Source organism: Hyposmocoma kahamanoa, unplaced genomic scaffold (assembly GCF_003589595.1).
Source record: "Hyposmocoma kahamanoa isolate Upper Pololo Valley unplaced genomic scaffold, ASM358959v1 213, whole genome shotgun sequence".
NCBI lineage: Eukaryota > Metazoa > Arthropoda > Insecta > Lepidoptera > Cosmopterigidae > Hyposmocoma > Hyposmocoma kahamanoa.
In genome coordinates, this window is record NW_020653734.1 from 268482 (window position 1) to 288119 (window position 19638).

Genomic DNA, 19638 nt, shown 5'->3' on the forward strand with positions numbered 1-19638 from the left:
AAGAGAAACGTTAGCACAATTTGCAAGTTTTCGGCAAAGACGACACAAGTATTGAATTTAACGTTATGATTGTTAACATGTAAAACTGATAAACGAGGGCAAGTTTAGTTGTACTTCAATTCTCATAAGACTTTATCTGGGGGCAAAATCATAATATGATTAACGGACAATTCATATTATGAATTTTCAAACAAAACAAAAAATGTAATTCATTTATTTGACAGTGTTCTATCATAGAACGTGTTTTAACAACAATGGAGGTCTATTCATAGTACAGTGTCAAGTAGATGAATTGCGTTTTTTGTTTTGTTTGAAATTTCATAATATGAAATGTCAATTAATCATATTATGACTTTGCCAATACGACCCTTTTTAGCCCTGCTGTTTGTTCTTCCTAGAGTTTAAATCATTTGACCCAAAATATGGTCCTCTTATACCACCTGACTATATAATATATTAATGTGAGTGAGCGTGCGCGTGTGCGGGGGAGTGTGTTATGTAATGTAAATAATTAATTAGTTTTATGGAAACTACGTTATTCTCCAAAAAATATAAACCGTTTTTCTTCTTCAAAATTGTAAATTGAAGAGGTGCTTATAGATTGGTATCTTCAAGTGATGATAGAATAAAATCAGTATCTGTCCGTGAATCTTGTTATACACAGAAAAACTCAAGGCTCAAGAGGACTACTAATCTAGCTACTCCGTTATAGATCGTAACTTTTAAAAAGGTCAAATTTCCGTCTTATATCTAGATCACCATCAACCCATTTATACGTCCCACTGCCGGGCACGAGTACCCTTTCAGACGAGGGTCTAGGCCATAGTCCGCGACGCTGACCCAATGCAGGTTGGGAACTTCACACGTCTTCAGAGGAATGTGAACCATCTTTGACGTGCAGGTTTCGTCCCAATGCTTTCCATGAACCGAGAAGCTCATGATAAACTTCAAATTAAATTTCGAGAAACTCACGAGGTGCTAGCCCGGATTCGAACCCTCTGCTCGAGAGGCAGTAGGTCAAACCATCAGGCTACCACGGCTTACATCTAGGTGACGCAAATTAATAGCCCGAAAGTTGTTTATATTATTTAAATGGTTGAGGAAATTAATTAATTGCTCTTTAATATGAAAGATAAGTAGTCAGCTTTTTCTTTGTAATATTATTCAAATTTTCTACTTTTATAAATTAACTATTGTTGGTATGGGCAGATGACGCTAATTCTGTTCAGTGTTCAGTAAGCGCCATCTAGTTTATTTCTTTGTTATCACTAGAAATTAGAATAGCTTTGATAAATTGGACGAGGTTAAGTAAAAATGATCCAATCAACAAAATTATCAAAAAATGAGTTATATGTACCAAACGGTTCCTAAATTCTCCTGTATCAACAAAAAAAAAATCCAACGTAAATAAATATCTCTGCAGTTGTATGACATTAAGTTTTGAAAATATAATAAGAGTGAGGAACACTTTTAAACTTTAAACTGCCATATCTCGAAAGTGACTGGATGAGCATTGGAATGTTTTTGTTTAACTACATCCAATTGTAGTTCGTCAATGTAAAACAAATTACTTATAAAAATTTCGTACTAAATACACAACTACGCTGTCTTGTGCCAAGATTAGCGGTCCTCTTCAATTATTGGTCCTTGCCTAAACTAATACATTACACCCAAGAAATAGACACGAAATGGACCTATCGTAATCAGGAACGACGCAGAACTGTGCCAAATGTGTTCCATTTTTTATGAAATTTTAAGTCTAAAAATTAGTAATTTCATATCTACACGACCAACACGTACGAAACAGCTGAGTTGTTTGATTCGCATTTTAAAACGGGACCCATTAGTTAAATTGTTTAGTTTTTATACTGAACTTGTTGTTGAAATTATTTCAGTTAATGTTTTGAACGCTACCGTGAGACTCGGACATATTTAACTCAACTAACGGATAACTGGATGCTGATAAGCAATAAAGTGTCAAACTACATGATCGTATTTTTTATAGATTATTCTAAAATGTATGTAAACTGACAACTTTTGCTGTTGTTACCTCAGGAATTATGAATTGTTGTGATTTATTGCCATAATTCCCCTACAACAACAAGCACAATATCAACTAACGAAAACAAAGAAAAATCCTATGGTGTCTTTTTGGCAAAATTATGACCATGATGGTTGACAGGTTATTGTTTATCATCATCCATCATTTTCACTGTGTTTCTAAATAAAACTGAGTAATATTATTATCGATATTGGAGAATATTTCGTCACAGGAATAATATTGTTTGGGTCCGAATCACTTTCAGTGCATGTACACAGCGCCTTAGAACAATTTTTTGACAGTTCAGTGACTACACTTAATTACGTAGTTGAAAACAATGCCGATAGAGGGCGCTTTAAAATATTCCTCGTGTTCTTGACATTCAGTTTTTAATAGTAAGCGCCATCTATTGACCATGACTAGAACGATTTAGATAATATTTGCTTAATTCATTGCGAACAAAACAAACTTAGCTAACCTAAATCATGAGTAATATGTACAATCTAGACTGGAAGCTTTTCTCTATTACTATATCCAATCATGTTGCGCCGCGAACGTGTATTTAAATACTAACGCACACCAACCTACATTAAGTTTATTTATATTTATTTTTATTTCAATAAGAAAAAGCATTTTATTTAGGGCCCAGCTGGGCCTACTACTAAAAATCCCTGTTATTTACCACCCGTATGTGTTACACGTAATGCTATTAAACTATAAGTATCTTATGTAAATAATGTACCCATCGAGTATATAACCAGAAATAGAGACGTAATTTAATTTGTTTGAAAACTATTCTGCCAAATAATTACTGTGATAACTGCGTTCCGACAGTCAATTGTTTCACTTCAAATCGACTAGCTTTGCTATAATGGACGATAATTGTAAAATTACATATTTAACATTTTATTACCGATAAAATGTGATTCAGTTTGTTTTGTAATTGACGTCTTGCTGTTTTTCCCACACCACCGAATGGAACAGCCCCATATAGTTAGAGCTATTGTCTTTATTACAATAAATACAGAATATTTTTGGAATATACGGAGCCGTACACACAAGTCAGTTGTTGGCGCTGTACTATTTCTGCATTCTAATTAGTGATTTCAGCGCAAACGAGGGTTGATATTTAAAAGTGTAATAAGGCCCATTTGCCTGATGAGTTGCCAGGGATGGATGGCCCTTATTTCGTCTCTGCTTCTGGTTATATACTCGATGATTGTACCATATTTTTTCGACGATCTCGGTGACCCAATGTTTTGCACTACTGGCGCTGAATATGGACGTCCCGGGTTCAATGGTCGATGGAATCAAATTACAAAATGAACTTTTCTGGAGTGAATTGCTCTGGTACTCATAGCACAATGAATTCCCGAGCTTGACTTCAGATTATTGGTATGGTTGCAATGCACATTATTATTGTCTTCCCTGATATTTTAGATCCTCCTACTCCGTTCTAGAGTTTCTTTTTCTTTGTCAAGTTTACCGGTTTTTTAAAGCAGTAATTGTAAAGTGGCAAACCAAAAAATGTTATGTTACGAAGTTGTACATACCATATTGAACTTATGTCAACTGTTTTAACGTACAATGTACACTCTGACCTAGAATCGAAGATATTTTTTGTAAACAAAGAAATGTCATGACACTGTCAAATTGACAGGTCAGGGATACAAAACAAGTTTTCACAATATATCAATACAGTAGCAATGGCGCATGGTTTTGCTTGAGCGTTTGGTAAAATATTAATTAAAGATCTGATTTCAAACTTTGACACTGAAAACAGTTTGTAATAATACAAACACAACAACAAGGTTGAAAATTCAACAAAAACTGATAACAATAACAGACAAGAAAAAGGTAACACCTAAAAACAAAAACGTCAACAACGCACTATTGCGCACGCGCCGCGTGAAAGGAACCCATTCGAATTAGGAGACGGACGAGAGCCGATGGCGGAAAGATATCAAAACCAAAAATTGTTCCGATGATATCACTGTCGTAAAATATTTTGTCAAAAAAGATAACTTTGCAAAAACAAATACGTTGAAATCATTTAAATGTTCCGTTTTAAGGATTTTAGCTAGAAAATAAACATTATGTCTATAGATAAATTGAGTAAATTGAGACCGGTTCACCTGGGTGGACCACGGGCAATTATTTCTTCCGTTAAGTTTGCACGTTACCACAATAGCCATACAGTTCATTTACGCTGCCTATATGGTTACATTAACTCGCCAATATAAACTGAACCTTAGTGCAGTCTAGCACTATTATTGTAATTATTTTAATTTGCAAATATTGACATCTATGTCTCTCCCTGACACTGTCGGTACCAGTGAGAAGACCCCTCCATACACAGACGATGCCTCGTTCCAATTGTCACGATAATCGTATCTATTTATCGCTACTAACTAAAAAAAAGTTAATCTTTAACGATATAAATAAATACTCTCAATTCGTCATTTCGACCAGTCTGAAATATGAAGCCTTTAGCGGCAGTTTGTGAAGAGACCTCTCTTAAAAATAATTTCACTGAACATAAATGTTAAAAATGAGCTTATTTAACATATGATTATTACTGCGTTGTTTGCTGAGTTACTGAAAGTTCCGAAAAAACTTGCTAATAGATATAAAATATTACACTACCAACTTTATATTTTGTTAAAAAATGTTAGCCATTTTTAAAATAAATCACCCACCTATTATGAGTGACAACATAGGGAAATCGGTCAGCTAGTATTTCTTTCGGAAGATTAGAATATTATTCGGAAGTACAGTCCGTGCCCTCACTTATGTATCCACTATTTGTACTAAGTGCTATAGAAATAGTGGATACCTAAGTGAGGGCACCGACTGCAAGATTTTTTTCGGAGAATTGTGATTTGAACAAGTTCTTGATAAATATGATTGTGTCGGTATAAATTCGGTAATAATCGGTAAATATTCTGTTTATTTTTTTATTAACTTATTTTAATGCAAAATCATCTGTCTTTAAAAAAATCCGTGCTCAGTAGTTTAACATGGGCTTGATTTATTATCCGTTGTTAGGTACTTTTTAAACTGTGCGCAATATAAAATGGCGACCATTATTTTGCAAAAATGTTATCCAATGTTTTTTTTTTATTTTATGTGTAAAATTGTATCTAAAGTTAGACGAACAAAATTTTTTGCTATTATTTTAGTGCCTACTTATATAATTTAAAGATAGACCCATATTAGTAGTTACGGCCTATGTGTTTGTATTCATGATTACAATGTTACAGTGTAGCATTACTATAAATCTGTCGTCTACAAGCTCATGACAAATTATAAGAAACACCAATCTTTAATATCATCAGATGATAATGAAAATAATGCGACTTTTTGTCTTTATAATTAATACGTGAGAAAGAATTGTTAGTGGCGGCACTGTTGCCGCTCTGAATGTAATACAGGCCTAAGGGCCTATACAGACTTGCTGCATTTGAACTGCAAGTCAACTGCAATATCGCAGTGACTGTGCAGTTGACCTTACTCGGCGCGAAAGTGACACTTATTAGCATATATGAATAGTAGAAAATGCACAACATTGTCACTTTTGTTGTTGGAAAATGAAGGTCAACGACAACCTTGGAGGCTAAAAAGAATTTATTTTGTATGTGTACTCCAATGACGTTTTGGTATAAATATTTTAGTGGGTTTTATGTATAGCTTCTTCTCTAATCGTTTTTAGGCTATTGTATTACAAATGTTGCGATGTTTTTATAAATAAAGGATACATATCGAAGGTTGTTTTTGTTCTCATTGTTTCATCCTTTTTTGTAGACTACTTTCGTTTTTCGGTCTGTAGCACCGATCATTAAGACTGCTTGCAGGCACTCATTACACGCATTGTGTAGTAAACTTAAACGTTTCAGATCTATATGAAAACGTATGAAGATTTCAACCAGCATTGTATAATCCTCTTTGCGGTCGTATTCCTACTAAATGCTCTTACCTTTAGGAGCTGTGACGTTTGGAGTTCTATTATAATAAATAAACCTACGAAGTCATCAATAATTTAACATTTAATGAGGAGGTATACTTCCCCTTTTAAATGGGTATACTTCCCCTTCAAAAAGTTACAAAATGGGTCGTGAGTGGTTCACTCCCCTTGACTAGTCGTAGGCGTCGGAGACGGTGGCCTGGACGACCAGCGGTTGTTTACAAGCTTTAGGACCGGCGCCGAGAGGAAGATGTAGACGTCAGCTCGTCGCCGTGATGGTGGGTACGGGGGTGTGTTTGCTCGAGCTTCAGGAGTACTTTTTAAATTGAATGTTGCACCCGGTGAATCAATGCACAGTCTTAAAACCTGTGAACACCCTGAAGATGGGACTGTAGGGTCAAGCCGGTTAGAAATTTAGCGTGTTTTTGTTCACAAGCAGAACGGAGTTACAGAAAGCATAATATAACAATCATAGAAGGCAAGCACTAATTTAAACAAGCGGGCACCTACGTGGTGCCCACCGTCAAGAGAAATAAAATTAACTAATGACTTTCTAGCAGAAAATGAAATATAATTAAGATGATTACAATGTTAATTAATAATAACATGATACTCGATAAAATCAATAATTAAGATGATCAAGCATGAATATAATAAAAATATGTATATTAATCACAAAAACGATTACAATTTAGATAGATATAGATTCCGATTACAGCTAAGCTGCTTAACAATATTTAAATAACGGTCAACGCTTTGCACTTACCGAAATTGAGTGAGAGATGTTTTAATTACGTTGATAAAAGGTACCCCGAAGAAACGTCGGGGGTGCACTGGAATGTTCGCTTGCGAATATTGATAAATTACAATGTATAAAACTTTTAACATAATGTTCAACTGTTCCGCCGAGCGCTATAGTATAGTAGAGCGCACTATAAGTTTCCGGAATGAATAAGAAAAAATACTGTAAATGGTCAGAAATGAATTTATTGTTTCTCAAAATATTCTCCGTTAGCGTTAATGTACTTTTTCATACGAATGAACCGATTTTGAAAACATTTATGCCACTCCTCCGTGACAATCTCTGAAACATATTTTTCATACTCTTCTTCAGGTGATCAAATTCGTTAACCGCGTAACTGGTTCTTAATTTTTGGAAATAAATAAAACTCACAAAGTGCCAGGTCGGGACTGTACGCGAGACGGTTCATAAGGTCAACGTTGTTCACCTTCGAAAATTCCTTTGTCTGTCTGGCCGTGAGGCACTTTGCACGCGCGCCACTGGTTGGTTTCGGCTCATCTCGAAAAACCCATACGCTCGATTGCTGCTTTGTTTTGGGATCGTAACTATAAATCCATGTTTTGCCACCAGTTACTATGTCCCACACCAAATTTGACGCGCCTTCGTTGAATCTGGTAATCATGGCATTGCACCAAGTGACGCGATCCGTATTTATAGCCTCAGTCAAATTGTATGGGATCCAACGAGAGCACAGCTTTTTCACACCCAAATGTTTGTGTAGTGATTGTATTTGACTCATGCCTATGCCTAAAGATGCCCGAGTCTCATGGCATGTCACATGCCTGTCTGTTTTGATCATACGGCGCACAGCATCGATGTTCTTGTTGTTCACAGCAGTGGACGGGCGACCATCACGAAATTCGTCACTGAGATTCACACGACCGCGTTTGAATTCTGTAAACCAGCTATAAATAGTCGTCTTGCATGGTGCTTCATCGCCAAAAACAGTTTGAAGTCGAGTGAAGTTCCGCTGAGCTGTTAAATTACACTTAAAGTCGTAGAAAATCATACTATGAAAATTTTCACGAGTTAAATCCTTGGTGATGTAGACAACCAATTTCTAAAATGACGCCACAATGTAATAACAAGTGACAGTCAGATGAAACAAACTGTACTCTACAGCTAAAGAATTCCATTTTCAAATGTTGTAATTACTTTTTAAATATTGTTTTTGTAAGTGGCCAGTTCCGGAAACTTATAGTGCGCCCTATGTACAATCTGAACGTTGAACGCACAGATATTCTCTGTATGACTATATAAGACGAACTGACGAGCGGCCGGTTAGCAGCGGCCTAGAATGAAAAAAGATAGAAAAGAAAAAACCGAAAACGAAAGAATGCGCTCGAGAACAATAGCGAGAGCGCATAGGGACACTCAGGCGTAGAAGAAATGTTAACGTTTAAAAATTGAATGTTTAGTGTAAATATTGAGATTGATTTGTAAATAAAATAATAATAATCAGTATTAGGTAAAATCTTATTGTATAAGATAGATTTAATGAATTGTGTACATATTGAAAAGAATCTGTAAATAATATTTAGAATACGTTATAATCAAATTTTATTGTAATAAAATAGGTTTAATTCATTGTGTAAATATTAAAATTTAATTGTAAATAATAATTAGTTTCAAAATAAAATAAATAAGTACTGGTTGTCCTACTACACAAAAAGACATGGCTCAAAATGATCGTTGCGTTTGACCAATTTCTTTTCTTTCAATACAATAAAATCGTTCTTGTAAGAAACTTGAGTTTATCAGCATTAAAAAAAAATCAATCAATTTTATTAATTTTGTTTCAAAAAAAGTTTTAGTAAAAATTTTTAGTAAATTTCACCAAATTTTGTTGCCTCTATTTTTTTCGTCGCATACAATTGATCGCTTCATGAAACTGTGTGTATTGATCAGCACTAAAAAAATTTTGATCAATTTTATTCATTTTTTAGTCACGATGGCCAAAAAATTTACTATGTCAAAATTGTTTTTACAAAAAAAAGACTTTACACTTCCTAAGACATATTCCTTGTACCTTCTATGGTTTCAGATTTCATCAAACTGTCTCATTGAAAAAAAAACCCTAACATCACTAATTGATAGAGACATGGAAGAAATTAGTACTATAGAAAAGTCACATGTAGATCACGTTCTTCATGGTCATGACGTTGACGAATTTAAATTGGAAAAAATAGTCGCAGAAAATTCTTTTCATTTTTCTACATTTTTATTTTCAAAATAAAATAACATTTCAGTATTTATAAGGACATTTCTGAACGACAGGAAACAAATGGCAGTTACAACGCTATTTCTACTATTATTAACTAAAATATGCAAACTAAACTACAATTTTCAGACTTGACTGTTGTGAAATGAGCAAAGATCGAAATAGGCAAATCATATTTATCTCAACTTCTACGAGTGGAAATACCTCCCTCTGATATCCCATTGAATGATTAAAAATAAAAGGCAACAAACTCAAAACAATAACTGTTACATTTTACTTACAATTGCTAAACTTTCTTAAATAGTAAACTACCATGAGACTCTGACGTATTAACTAAAGTAAGAAATACCGCACGTATTTATATTATATTAATGCTCGCCGTGGTTCGAACTAGACCGTGGTTCGAACCAGACCGTGGTTCTTAATCACAAGCTTCCGTGGCGATAACTCAACGTTAACTAACAAACCAGACTGGTTTGAAACATATCTAGCAAAAATTAAACTCAAATACGTGATTAATTGTCCATTAGTTTAGTCAATACACACTAAATTTTCTTCTAAACACACTACCATAATTACTAGTTACAAATAAAAAATGTGGGGCAACGTACAATACAATAATTTCGGCATTTCAGAGGGTAGCATCTTTTTAAATCTGTTTAACAGTATTCTGTAACACTAGCTCACTTACACACAAAATAGCTGATCAAATAGCACGTCCAACCTGGTCGAGCTACCTCTGCCAACTGATACATGTGCGCGTGAGACCATGTATTAGATCTATTAAGAATACACTCATATATTATTACTTGAAGTTTTGGTAAATATATACTGTCTATTCCGACCTTAAGAGAGGAGAAAAATTACTAACAGTTTTCAATAAATTATAATATATTTTTAATTCTAATCGCACAGCATTTTGAAATAGTGAAAAAATACACCATTTGAAATATTTTTTTAAATTGCAAAGTTGCAATTTACGTGCAGTTTGCATAATTGCAATTTCAATGCCGTTTGTTTCTAAAAAATTGCAATCTGTTGGGCATGCAATCGCTCAAACATTGTCATCAAACTGGAGGGCGTTTCCGTTTTGTTATTCTACTACCGTTACAAACTATATTATGTTTTACTGAAAACTGTGTATAACAAAAAATATATAATATTTTTAATGATATTGTTTACTTACATGTTACATTTCGCACTAGTTATAAACACGTGATACCACCTTACAATTGCGAAAGAACCTATAATTTGATACTTCTTAAGGCCATTTCAGACACGAATTTTAAGATTTTTGTTTCTTTTTTAAAGAAACAAGTGTTTTATTTACGGTGACCTTGAATTTAAAAAGTTAACATGAATGTTCTTGGGCAAAAAAAAAAATTATACAATTGTCTATTCACTGCAAACATTCGAAAGGGTTGCTTGCAATATAAACAGTATATGATTTCATAAGAAGTAAAAATTAGATTAAAAAACTACTTAACCGGCCAATTACTGGAGCACGCACCAAACAACCCCTTCAAAGGTGCTTAATAACATGTGTACAGTCTGATTTTTAATTGGATATAGTAAATGGAAGCACTGCACTGCACAAGTGGGTTGCTAGTTACTGATGAAATAAAAACAATGTTGTCTTAAAGGATTGATTTCTTTGTCTTTAATGATTATGACGGAGTCGGTACTCGGTAGGTCATATATCTTTTATACTGATATTTTTCTAAAAAGAAAGCGCATAATGCTGTGCGGCGACTGTAGCTGTAGCCACCTGTATTTAAACCAGTTAAACGGATTGCAGAAGGTAGGTCAGATTTAAGAACCACTGTCAATTGCTTTCTTTTAGATAAATTAAAAAAAAAATGCAATGTTAATTTTTTTAATCGAGAATTTTACATTACGAAAACTATAAAAACTCAATATAAATTAAATATTATTTAGCAAATTAATGGTAAAAAAATTGTAAATTTCTTTTTAAGAAAACACATCACTATACTATAAATATATATAGCTATAGATTAAAAATCAGACTATAGTTGAGCCATAGCAACACAATAACAAAGGTCACTCATTAATAAGTTTCAAGAACTTTACTTTTAACTAATGAATTAAGTGTATTTTTTATGATACCAATAATAAACATTTTAATTAAATTTATGTAAAATATGAAAATGATTAAGTGACAACCCTTATCATAATTGGAAGCTCCCTATCAGTACTATAGGCGAATGTCGCGTGGAGCGGAACCAGGTTATGTGGCTGGTGGTGCTTCATGTGCACCTGCCACGCTTCACTTGGACACTTAAAGGCTCATTTTCTAGCACAACCAAGATAATCCAGTTATTTTAACACGTTTAGACCGGGATCAAAATGACCATATTTGATATCCGACAGAACAAATTTTACATATGGCCACCGGTGGGACATCACCGCCACATAGACAAAATGTATTGTGAGACGTGGTATCTTGTTTGTTAGCGGATTCTTTTTTCAAATAAATACTTATAATATAAACTTGATTTTTAAAATTGTTAATACAAAGATCGAACACTTAAACTTCCTTCGAACCGGCTGGATTCGAACCAACGTCTTCCAGTAAACCGTGCCGACGAACTAGCCGACTTTACGATTTTTTTTCAATATGCTATTTGCAGTTCTGTTTTTGGATTGATTAACTTACACAATATCGAACTCGATATTGCGTAAAACGGGAATCTTAAATTTAGTATTTTCTGTCAAGACGGTAAGGATTCCTGAGGTAACCACCGGTGGTATACTACGCCTGTTGAGCCGTCTGTGCTCGACCCGGGGTTCATCCCGAGGTCGAGGACATGTCAAATTAACTAATTCTCATTGGTTGTTTTTCAGCATCTCCTCTCTCTTATTATAAGAATTTTGTTTAATTATTTCTTCCATTATCACTTCTTATGTTAAAATGTAATTACAGTCATATAATCCCTCTCCTGACTATCGTAACTTTACATCTAGAGTTGTAGCTTGTGTCACACTCTATCAATAAGTTGTATTCATATATGAAAAACGTAGAAGTACTATCAGCGAAGTTGAAGGCTTACCAATTCCATTACAGGTTTCGTTCCACGTGGAGATAGCGGCCTCTTTGTTTTTTACATATTTTATATTTTTTTATTAGGCTATAATGTTCTAGTATGAACCTGGTATTTTTTTATTCATGAAATATTCTTAAAAAATACTCTTTATTTTTCCTCAAAAGTTGAAGTTTTGATCATACACCTTAATTCAGTAGGGCCGTCGATAGTACCTAGCCCTTGTTTTGTTGAAACTTTTTTGTTAAAACCGTTTGTTTATTATAAAAACATGGTCTAGCCTATTATCGTCGTCGTCGGTTGGCGAGAACAAATAAGCTGCGGGTGACCGTTGTTACCCGCTTGCAAAAAGAACCCCTAAGGTGGTAACGCATTAACTTTGCTGATGGTACATATAAAGATAGAGTCAAATCGTACGTCTTACTAAGTTACGAATAATTTGTCAGAAAAGTAGTTGGCAACGATAGGGACGACTTGCAGTTTATGACCATTACAAAAAGGAGTTAACAATTAAGTATTTTCAATTGTTTATTCAACTTGAACCAGTTTTTCGATTAACTATATTATAGAACTACAAAATGGGATTATAATTATGAACAAACGACCGTTAACGCACTCGAGAGACATTATTTTTTATTGATACAATGTTATTATTTAACAATAAATTGTCTAGATTATTTGATTTTGTGGGGCAAAGTAAAATTTTACGTTAATGTTTTAGGTTCTTTTTTTAAACAATAATTAAAAGCTTTACGATACAATTTTTAATTTAAAATTCGATATATCTCATCCTCTTGCGATTTTACATATGTATAATAAAAACAAACAAGTCGTCTTACTCCACAAAATCAGAATAAAAACGCGACAAAGCCTTACACAGGTTTTTTAGGTTGATTAATCTCATACAGTTTCTAAAGTTTCGGCATTTTTATTAATCGATAATGAGAGGAGACGGCTGTGTAACTGTGAAACCCAGTCTGAAGTTCAGATTGAAATGTCAAATTTCACGAACATTTTTATTCGAAACTTAGTCTGGGTTATGTTACACAATCAGGAAGCTAGTCGTTACGGATTTTTGTACAATTCTAAAAATAAACTTTTATCTATTTATTTAAGAATGAAAATTAAAGGGAAAATTACTAGAATTTTATTGTCTAGTGACACAAATTTCCGCATATAGCAAAAGTTTTGAATAAAAAATATTTTTTTATTTATAACAAGTTCGGTAAGATATTTCCAAACGAGTTTTAATAACATTTTACTAGTTTTCATAATAATGTTTACGTTAAAATTAACTTAAAGAATAAATAAAAAAAGTACCTTTAACGCTAAATGTACACGTTATAGTCTCCTACGCGCCGCCATGTTTTCTTTTCTTTTATTATTAAATATTTTTATTTATTAACTAATAACAATACGAATGCGAATCTCACAGAACTCATTCAGGAATTATCCCGAAAATTATTTTAAAGAAAAGTTACAGAAATCTTTCGCAGTTACTTTATCTAACCTGTGGTTTAATTATTATAAAAAGTTAAAAATCTCAATCTGTCACAATAATATTTGTGACATTGTCATAACAATAATGTCCGTGCGCGGGATTTTTATAAGCTATTTATCCCGTGCTTCACGTCGTTGATATTTTGACCAACGAACAACTTTCGAATCCCGCACCCGGTTCTATTTACGAATGCTGGTGTCCGCAGGTGAGTTCGAGTGTAAGTGTTACGTGTCGACCAATGAAAATCTACCGAGTGTACTATATAGATTTATCTTGCGCTAATCGTCGCTAGTATTTTGACTAAGGGACATCACCCGACTTGGTTCTATTTAGTAATTAAACTAATGTGGTGCCTGCATGCGACTTAAATATAATTTTACGGTTAATATGTCTAGTAAAAAATTCCTAATTTTCGCAGTCGAGTTTATCATTTAATGATAGCGGTGTCCGTTTGCGCGATTATGATATCGATTTATCCCGCGCTTCCCGTCGTTGGTAAACTTGACCCGAATCTCGTATTTGTATTTACTAATGCTGGTGCTCGGAAGAAAGTTTAATGTAATTTGCCACGGTTAGTGTATTGGCCAATGAGAATCTCCTAAATCCCGCATACGGCATATTATCGATCAATGAAAATGCTTATGTCAAAAAAAGTTTGTATTTGACTCAAAACTATATTTAGTGGAGACGTTAATCACCATTGCAGTAACTCTAACTAGTTTGCTTATGTTTATTTCTTTACAAGCGGCCTGCAAAATTTTCAATACACTTTGCTCCTATTTTTGTACAATTTAGGTATCCGGCTCTGAAACAAAGTAGAGTTAGTAGAGTGCATAGTTTACGTTTAACAATCAATGATTACGAGAGATGGTATTTGAAAGGAACAATTTTGAGGACTAAAAAAATTGATTTAAGTAAAATAGCGTACAGAGTAAACCTAATACGCATTTTTGTGACTTTAGATAGAAATTGCTCATTATTTTGACATTACGTGCGTTATTTTTGTAGTCTATCCCGCGATTCCCGCCGTTGGTATTTCGACTAACGAACATCACCCCCGCACTCGGTACTTTTTTTTAATAGGGGTTACATGGGCGAATACGGGCCGCGGAAAGGTGCTCATCAATATGAATCAGTCGACGTTTAGAAGTTTAGACTAGGATTGCAGGGGGAGAAAGAGCAGTGGGGCTCGGCCGTTCGCTCACCAGGCGGGCTGCGGCTGCGCCGGCGCGGGCAGCAGCGGTGGCGCGGGCTGCGGCGCGGGCGCGGGCGCGCCGCCCGGCTCCTTGGCGCGGCCGCGCTCCAGCTTGGACGGCGCGCCGCTCATCAGCGCCTTGATGTCCTCGGCGTCCAGCGTCTCGTACCTGCCACGGCCTTCGTTACAACAATCGCGCACCGGCGCTGCTCCCGTTTAACCAAGGTAAACAACTCTTTTATGGGGAACTGTACACGTTTTTACAATAAGATTCCGGAGCATATATTAAGTTTATCATTTCCTAAGTTTAAAAACTACATAAAAAATATTTTGATCGAAAAATCATATTACAAAATTGAAGACTACGTGTTAGATAAAGATGTATGGAAAGATGACACGGCTCCAGAATCCACACAAATTTGATTCAAAGTGTATTCCGTAGCATTTAAGTTTATTTGAAAAGAGCAATCCCTAGAGTTTCTTGCTCGTTCTTCTCAGGGAGGTCAGCGTAGTGAACGAGCAGTAGCTTAAATGTGACGATTTCAAGTGTAAATTTATTTTACCTATGGAATAAATAATCTTTGACTTTTGACTAGGCGGCAACAAACTCACTTGAGCAGGGCCTCGGCGAGCGCCTTGTGTTCCTTCGCGTGCATGCGCAGGATCGCCTTCGCGCGCTCGTAGCTCTCGTTCAAGATCTTCCTGATCTCGCCGTCGATCTGGGGCACGGAACAGTAGATACAGTACAAGTTTCGAAACACCTATCTGAGCTCAGTTCGCCGTTTTCGCTTCGTACGTCTCTCGTGCAAATTCTCTAAAATCCTAGAAAAATGTCTTATTGAGCCGTTTTGGAGTGGAAGAATGATAGCCGCACCAAAAATATCTCCCGTGTCTTATTTTAATACATTTTCAAATTTCTGTCAGTCGAAATATTTTTTTGTGGAAGAAAGAAGTAAGACAAGGAACGAAAGTAAAAATTAGACCCTCGCAATATAGTCGCTTCTTTTTTTTTGAGAACTCAATAACTTCAATTCGTCGTCGTTCAGCAATTAACCGCTAGAGGGCAGCACATAGATTGAAATTTCAATATAATATCAAAACGTTGCAACTTGCAATAATAGGTATTGATGGTATTAACTTTCAACGATATGCCAACAGAATAAAATTCAAATTATATTAACAATCCAGAATTTGTAGTGTTTCAAATTAAAAATGTGTAAGTTTTGACGACATCGGTTCTGACAACAATCGAGGCTTAAGGCGCTTCAATTGCTTTTATTTCTTTCGTGATCTGGAACAACGTAGCCGCAAATCATTGCACGAAATAATTCCTCCAAACCACTCTATCATCACGGGACTACATGTAGGTTGGGCTTCGAACCGTTGTGTTGTGGATGTATCAAAGATTCGCACTAATTGGAGTATAATTCTACTTTATATCTTTTAATGTAAACACATACTTCTGTGTGTTCCAACTCCACGGAACAACTGCCAAAGTATCTACTGCCTATACACTAGCCAAATTCGACATAAAATGTCTATTAACAAAACGATGCATGGCAACCAATGACAGCAAAGGAAAACAAAATTGATTGCCAATGTCATTGACTTACAATTATATGGACGTCGGGTCCGCGCTAAAAAGTGTCCGAACTTCTAGGGCGTTAAAATCGTATACAGAGCGTCATTCACGCTTTAGTCTTCGTTTGTTCGACTGACAGCGAAGCAAGCAAAATTAGACAGTACTGCGATGACATTACAATTTAAATTTAACGTTTTCGCTTTTTCATATTCCTTTACATGGGACATTTTTTTCGTGGTTTTTGTATTAGACCCGTCGTCCATTTATTTGTAAGTCAATGGCCAATGTTCATTATTTAGGCTAATTCTGTCCACGGCTTGTTCACGTAATTAGAATTTAAATAAGAAGTAAGTAAATGGGTCACATCTATGTCTTACTTTCTCAAACTCGTATCTCATAAAGAGTAATTATTCAAGAGGTGGAAAAACGTTCTATTTATTTTAAATTTCTTATCCAGGGTGTTAATTTGGATGGATGAGTAACACTTTAAGAATATGTAAAAGCCAGTGTGTGAATACGAAGGAAATGTGATCTGAAATCAGCCTGCAAAATTTGTATATACAATCCATTTCTTGCATTTCAGTAGCTCTGTGTTTTAATATACGAGTTTAAGAAAGTAAAGCGACGATATAGAAGTAATGTTTACAAGCCCACCGTACCTATTTCTGCCGCCAAGCAGTGATGTGAGCATTACTGCTGCGGTTTTGGAGGGTAAGGGTGCTGATGTAATTACAGGCACATGGGACTTCACAACTGCGTCTCAAAGTGACGAACGCAGCGATATTGCCCCTCAGTTCTTTGCGATTTAAAGCTCTGAGTGGCACTGCGACTGTTATGAATAGGCGTGTCGCTTACATACATAAAAAATATGCCGAATTTGGCGAGAATATAGTTTGGTTACAAAGATTCTGCAAATGATGAGAATGTAAATTGAGTGTAAGGGAGTTTAGGGCTTCGTTGTTAGGGCGCGTTCCCCTATGTCGTCACGTTTTATTATCGTTAGACGACTGTCGTGTCTAGCCTGTTCCCATATCACGACTATCTGTCGTGGACGATTTTTTATCGTTGAACGACTGTCGTGACTAAGCTGTTCCCACTAGATCGTGACGACAATTTATTGTTTCACGACAGCCTCCTTGTCGTTTGCACGACAGAATCGTATGATGCACTGCAGTCGCTTATATGTTCTTTTGGAAGCCGTTAGTGTGTGTTCGCTCGAAATGGATGACGACGAAATATTAATAATATATTACTTTTAAAAATGCGGAAGAGGAAGCACACAAAGAAAAGAAAATACAACGTGACGACAATAGGAGCTGCGACAATCTGTCGTCACGTTTTTATCGTGACTTTTTTTATCGTCTGACGACTGTCGTTCTAGCTGTTCCCACTGTGACGACAGTTTGTTGTAACGATAAAAAATCGTGAACGACAATTAATCGTGTCGTGCTATATGTGAACAACTTCATTTAAATATACAAGCCAGGACACTGTAAACTGCACGACAATCTGTCGTCACGACATAGTGGGAACGCGCTCTTACACACGTCTGATTACGACGTCTTCCATCAACGTTAAGTTAGATATTAAAGACCTTTCACCGGGCTTACTATTGCCAGCTGTTCAGGGTATCATGTGATTTTGAACAAGAAGGAATGTACAGTGCTTCTATTTTCGCAATGTCTCTCGGCCAACTTCGTGTTCCGGCTGTCGTGGGGTCTTTGCCTTTGGCTTTTAGTCGACTTGGAAGTATAGTTGCTATAACATTTTTTATTTACTGTCCAATATGGCAATATGGGATTTCGTCTCTGTTTCTGGTTCTAACTCGACGGTAGAGCACTCACCACCTCGTTGGTGTTGGGCCCCAGCTGGTCGGGGTTGTTGAGCGAGTTCCTCGGCACGTCCAGGGTGCGCAGCCCCACCTTCTCGCTCATGCCCCACTCGCGCACCATGTGGCTGGCGATGGACGTGGCCTGCTTCAGGTCCGACGACGCGCCTGCGGGGCGGATCTCACGCTTAGGAAAGGCGTAATGGTGCATTGCGTACCGTCCGTGATACGTACAATGTTTTTCACCACATTTGCGAGGAAATAAAAAAAATAATAATAACGCACACACTCAACATAGCCCTGCACTACAACACATAGACAACCACAAATTACACCCAAACTCACGAGAGAAATAATTGTAGGCCATACAAATATTTCTCCCGGCCCGGGAATCGAACCTGGGACCTCTGCGTGGCAGTCCGGCGTGGTAACCGTTTGGCCACGGAGGCAGTTAAATAAACACAATGTTTATTTCTTGTACGAATAAATATGGTTCACAACACAATAATTATACATTTTGCAAATGGCGATTTGTTTTTTGTTTTTTACCAACATAATACAACTTGAACTACAATGTTGCAAACAGCATAGATGTATACAGCCATTATGGATTGTAACTAAATAAAAATTTGCTAAACAATTATAAAAAAATCTTAACAATTACGTATTTAAATAGCATGTATGTATTATTGAAATTGAACCTGATCCTATCTGAGAAAAAATGTGCTACAAATTAAAAAATCCTTACCAACCATGGCCGTAATGGAAAGAAAATAGGGCCGAGGGTTTTAGTTTTAGACTTTAGAGTCAAGTTAACCACCATGCCATCATACTATTTACGAGCAGGTGTGATGAAAAAACACTAACAAAAAATAAATACATGCCTGAGGTAATCTTGTCAGGTCCGAAGATGAGTTCCTCAGCGGCGCGACCACCCATCATTGTGTCCATCATCGCCAGCAGCTGCTGCTTCGTCACGTGATACCTGAACAATAGCATTCTCACAAAAGCCTATTCTTCAGTGTTAATGTTGCTAAAGCAAATTTTTTTGATTAATTCTCTAAACAACAAAATCTCGCTATAAATATAGCTAACCAGTGGCCGTAGCATGGCATGCAATTTGTGACAAAACCCCTGATAAACCTCCTCGTGACATATTTATTTCAATTGACAAGCCATGTTGCCATTATTAAATATTTTTTTATTGCGAATACTCTTACATATCTTTCGTTTATTTAGTAACTAACAAGTAAAAAATTATTGTTATACATTTTGAAGAACAAGGATGACGATATGAAATTGCGCATATAGCTATCTTTGTCGTTTGATCATTGTCACGAAAACGATAAAAGGTTTTTGTACTTTTATTTTTACATATTTTACATTAAATTCGTTATTATGGCAATCATCGAATTGCCGAATGCTGAATATTAATTTCCATG

At 35.7% G+C, this 19638-nt stretch overlaps 1 protein-coding gene across 1 annotated transcript in view; it reads right to left on the minus strand.

Moving 5' to 3' along the window:
- Positions 1 to 13727: 13727 nt before the first annotated feature.
- LOC113227680 (ATP-dependent zinc metalloprotease YME1L1) overlaps positions 13728 to 19638 on the minus strand; it is a 26133-nt gene continuing 20222 nt past the window's right edge. The window contains exons 7-11 of the mRNA XM_026460650.1: positions 19081 to 19181; positions 18213 to 18364; positions 15399 to 15505; positions 14797 to 14955; positions 13728 to 14396 (exon numbers count right to left, since the gene is read on the minus strand). Of these exons, the coding sequence (XP_026316435.1) occupies position 14396; positions 14797 to 14955; positions 15399 to 15505; positions 18213 to 18364; positions 19081 to 19181 (520 nt within the window). The 3' untranslated portion in view covers positions 13728 to 14395. The remainder of the gene's footprint in view (positions 14397 to 14796; positions 14956 to 15398; positions 15506 to 18212; positions 18365 to 19080; positions 19182 to 19638) is intronic.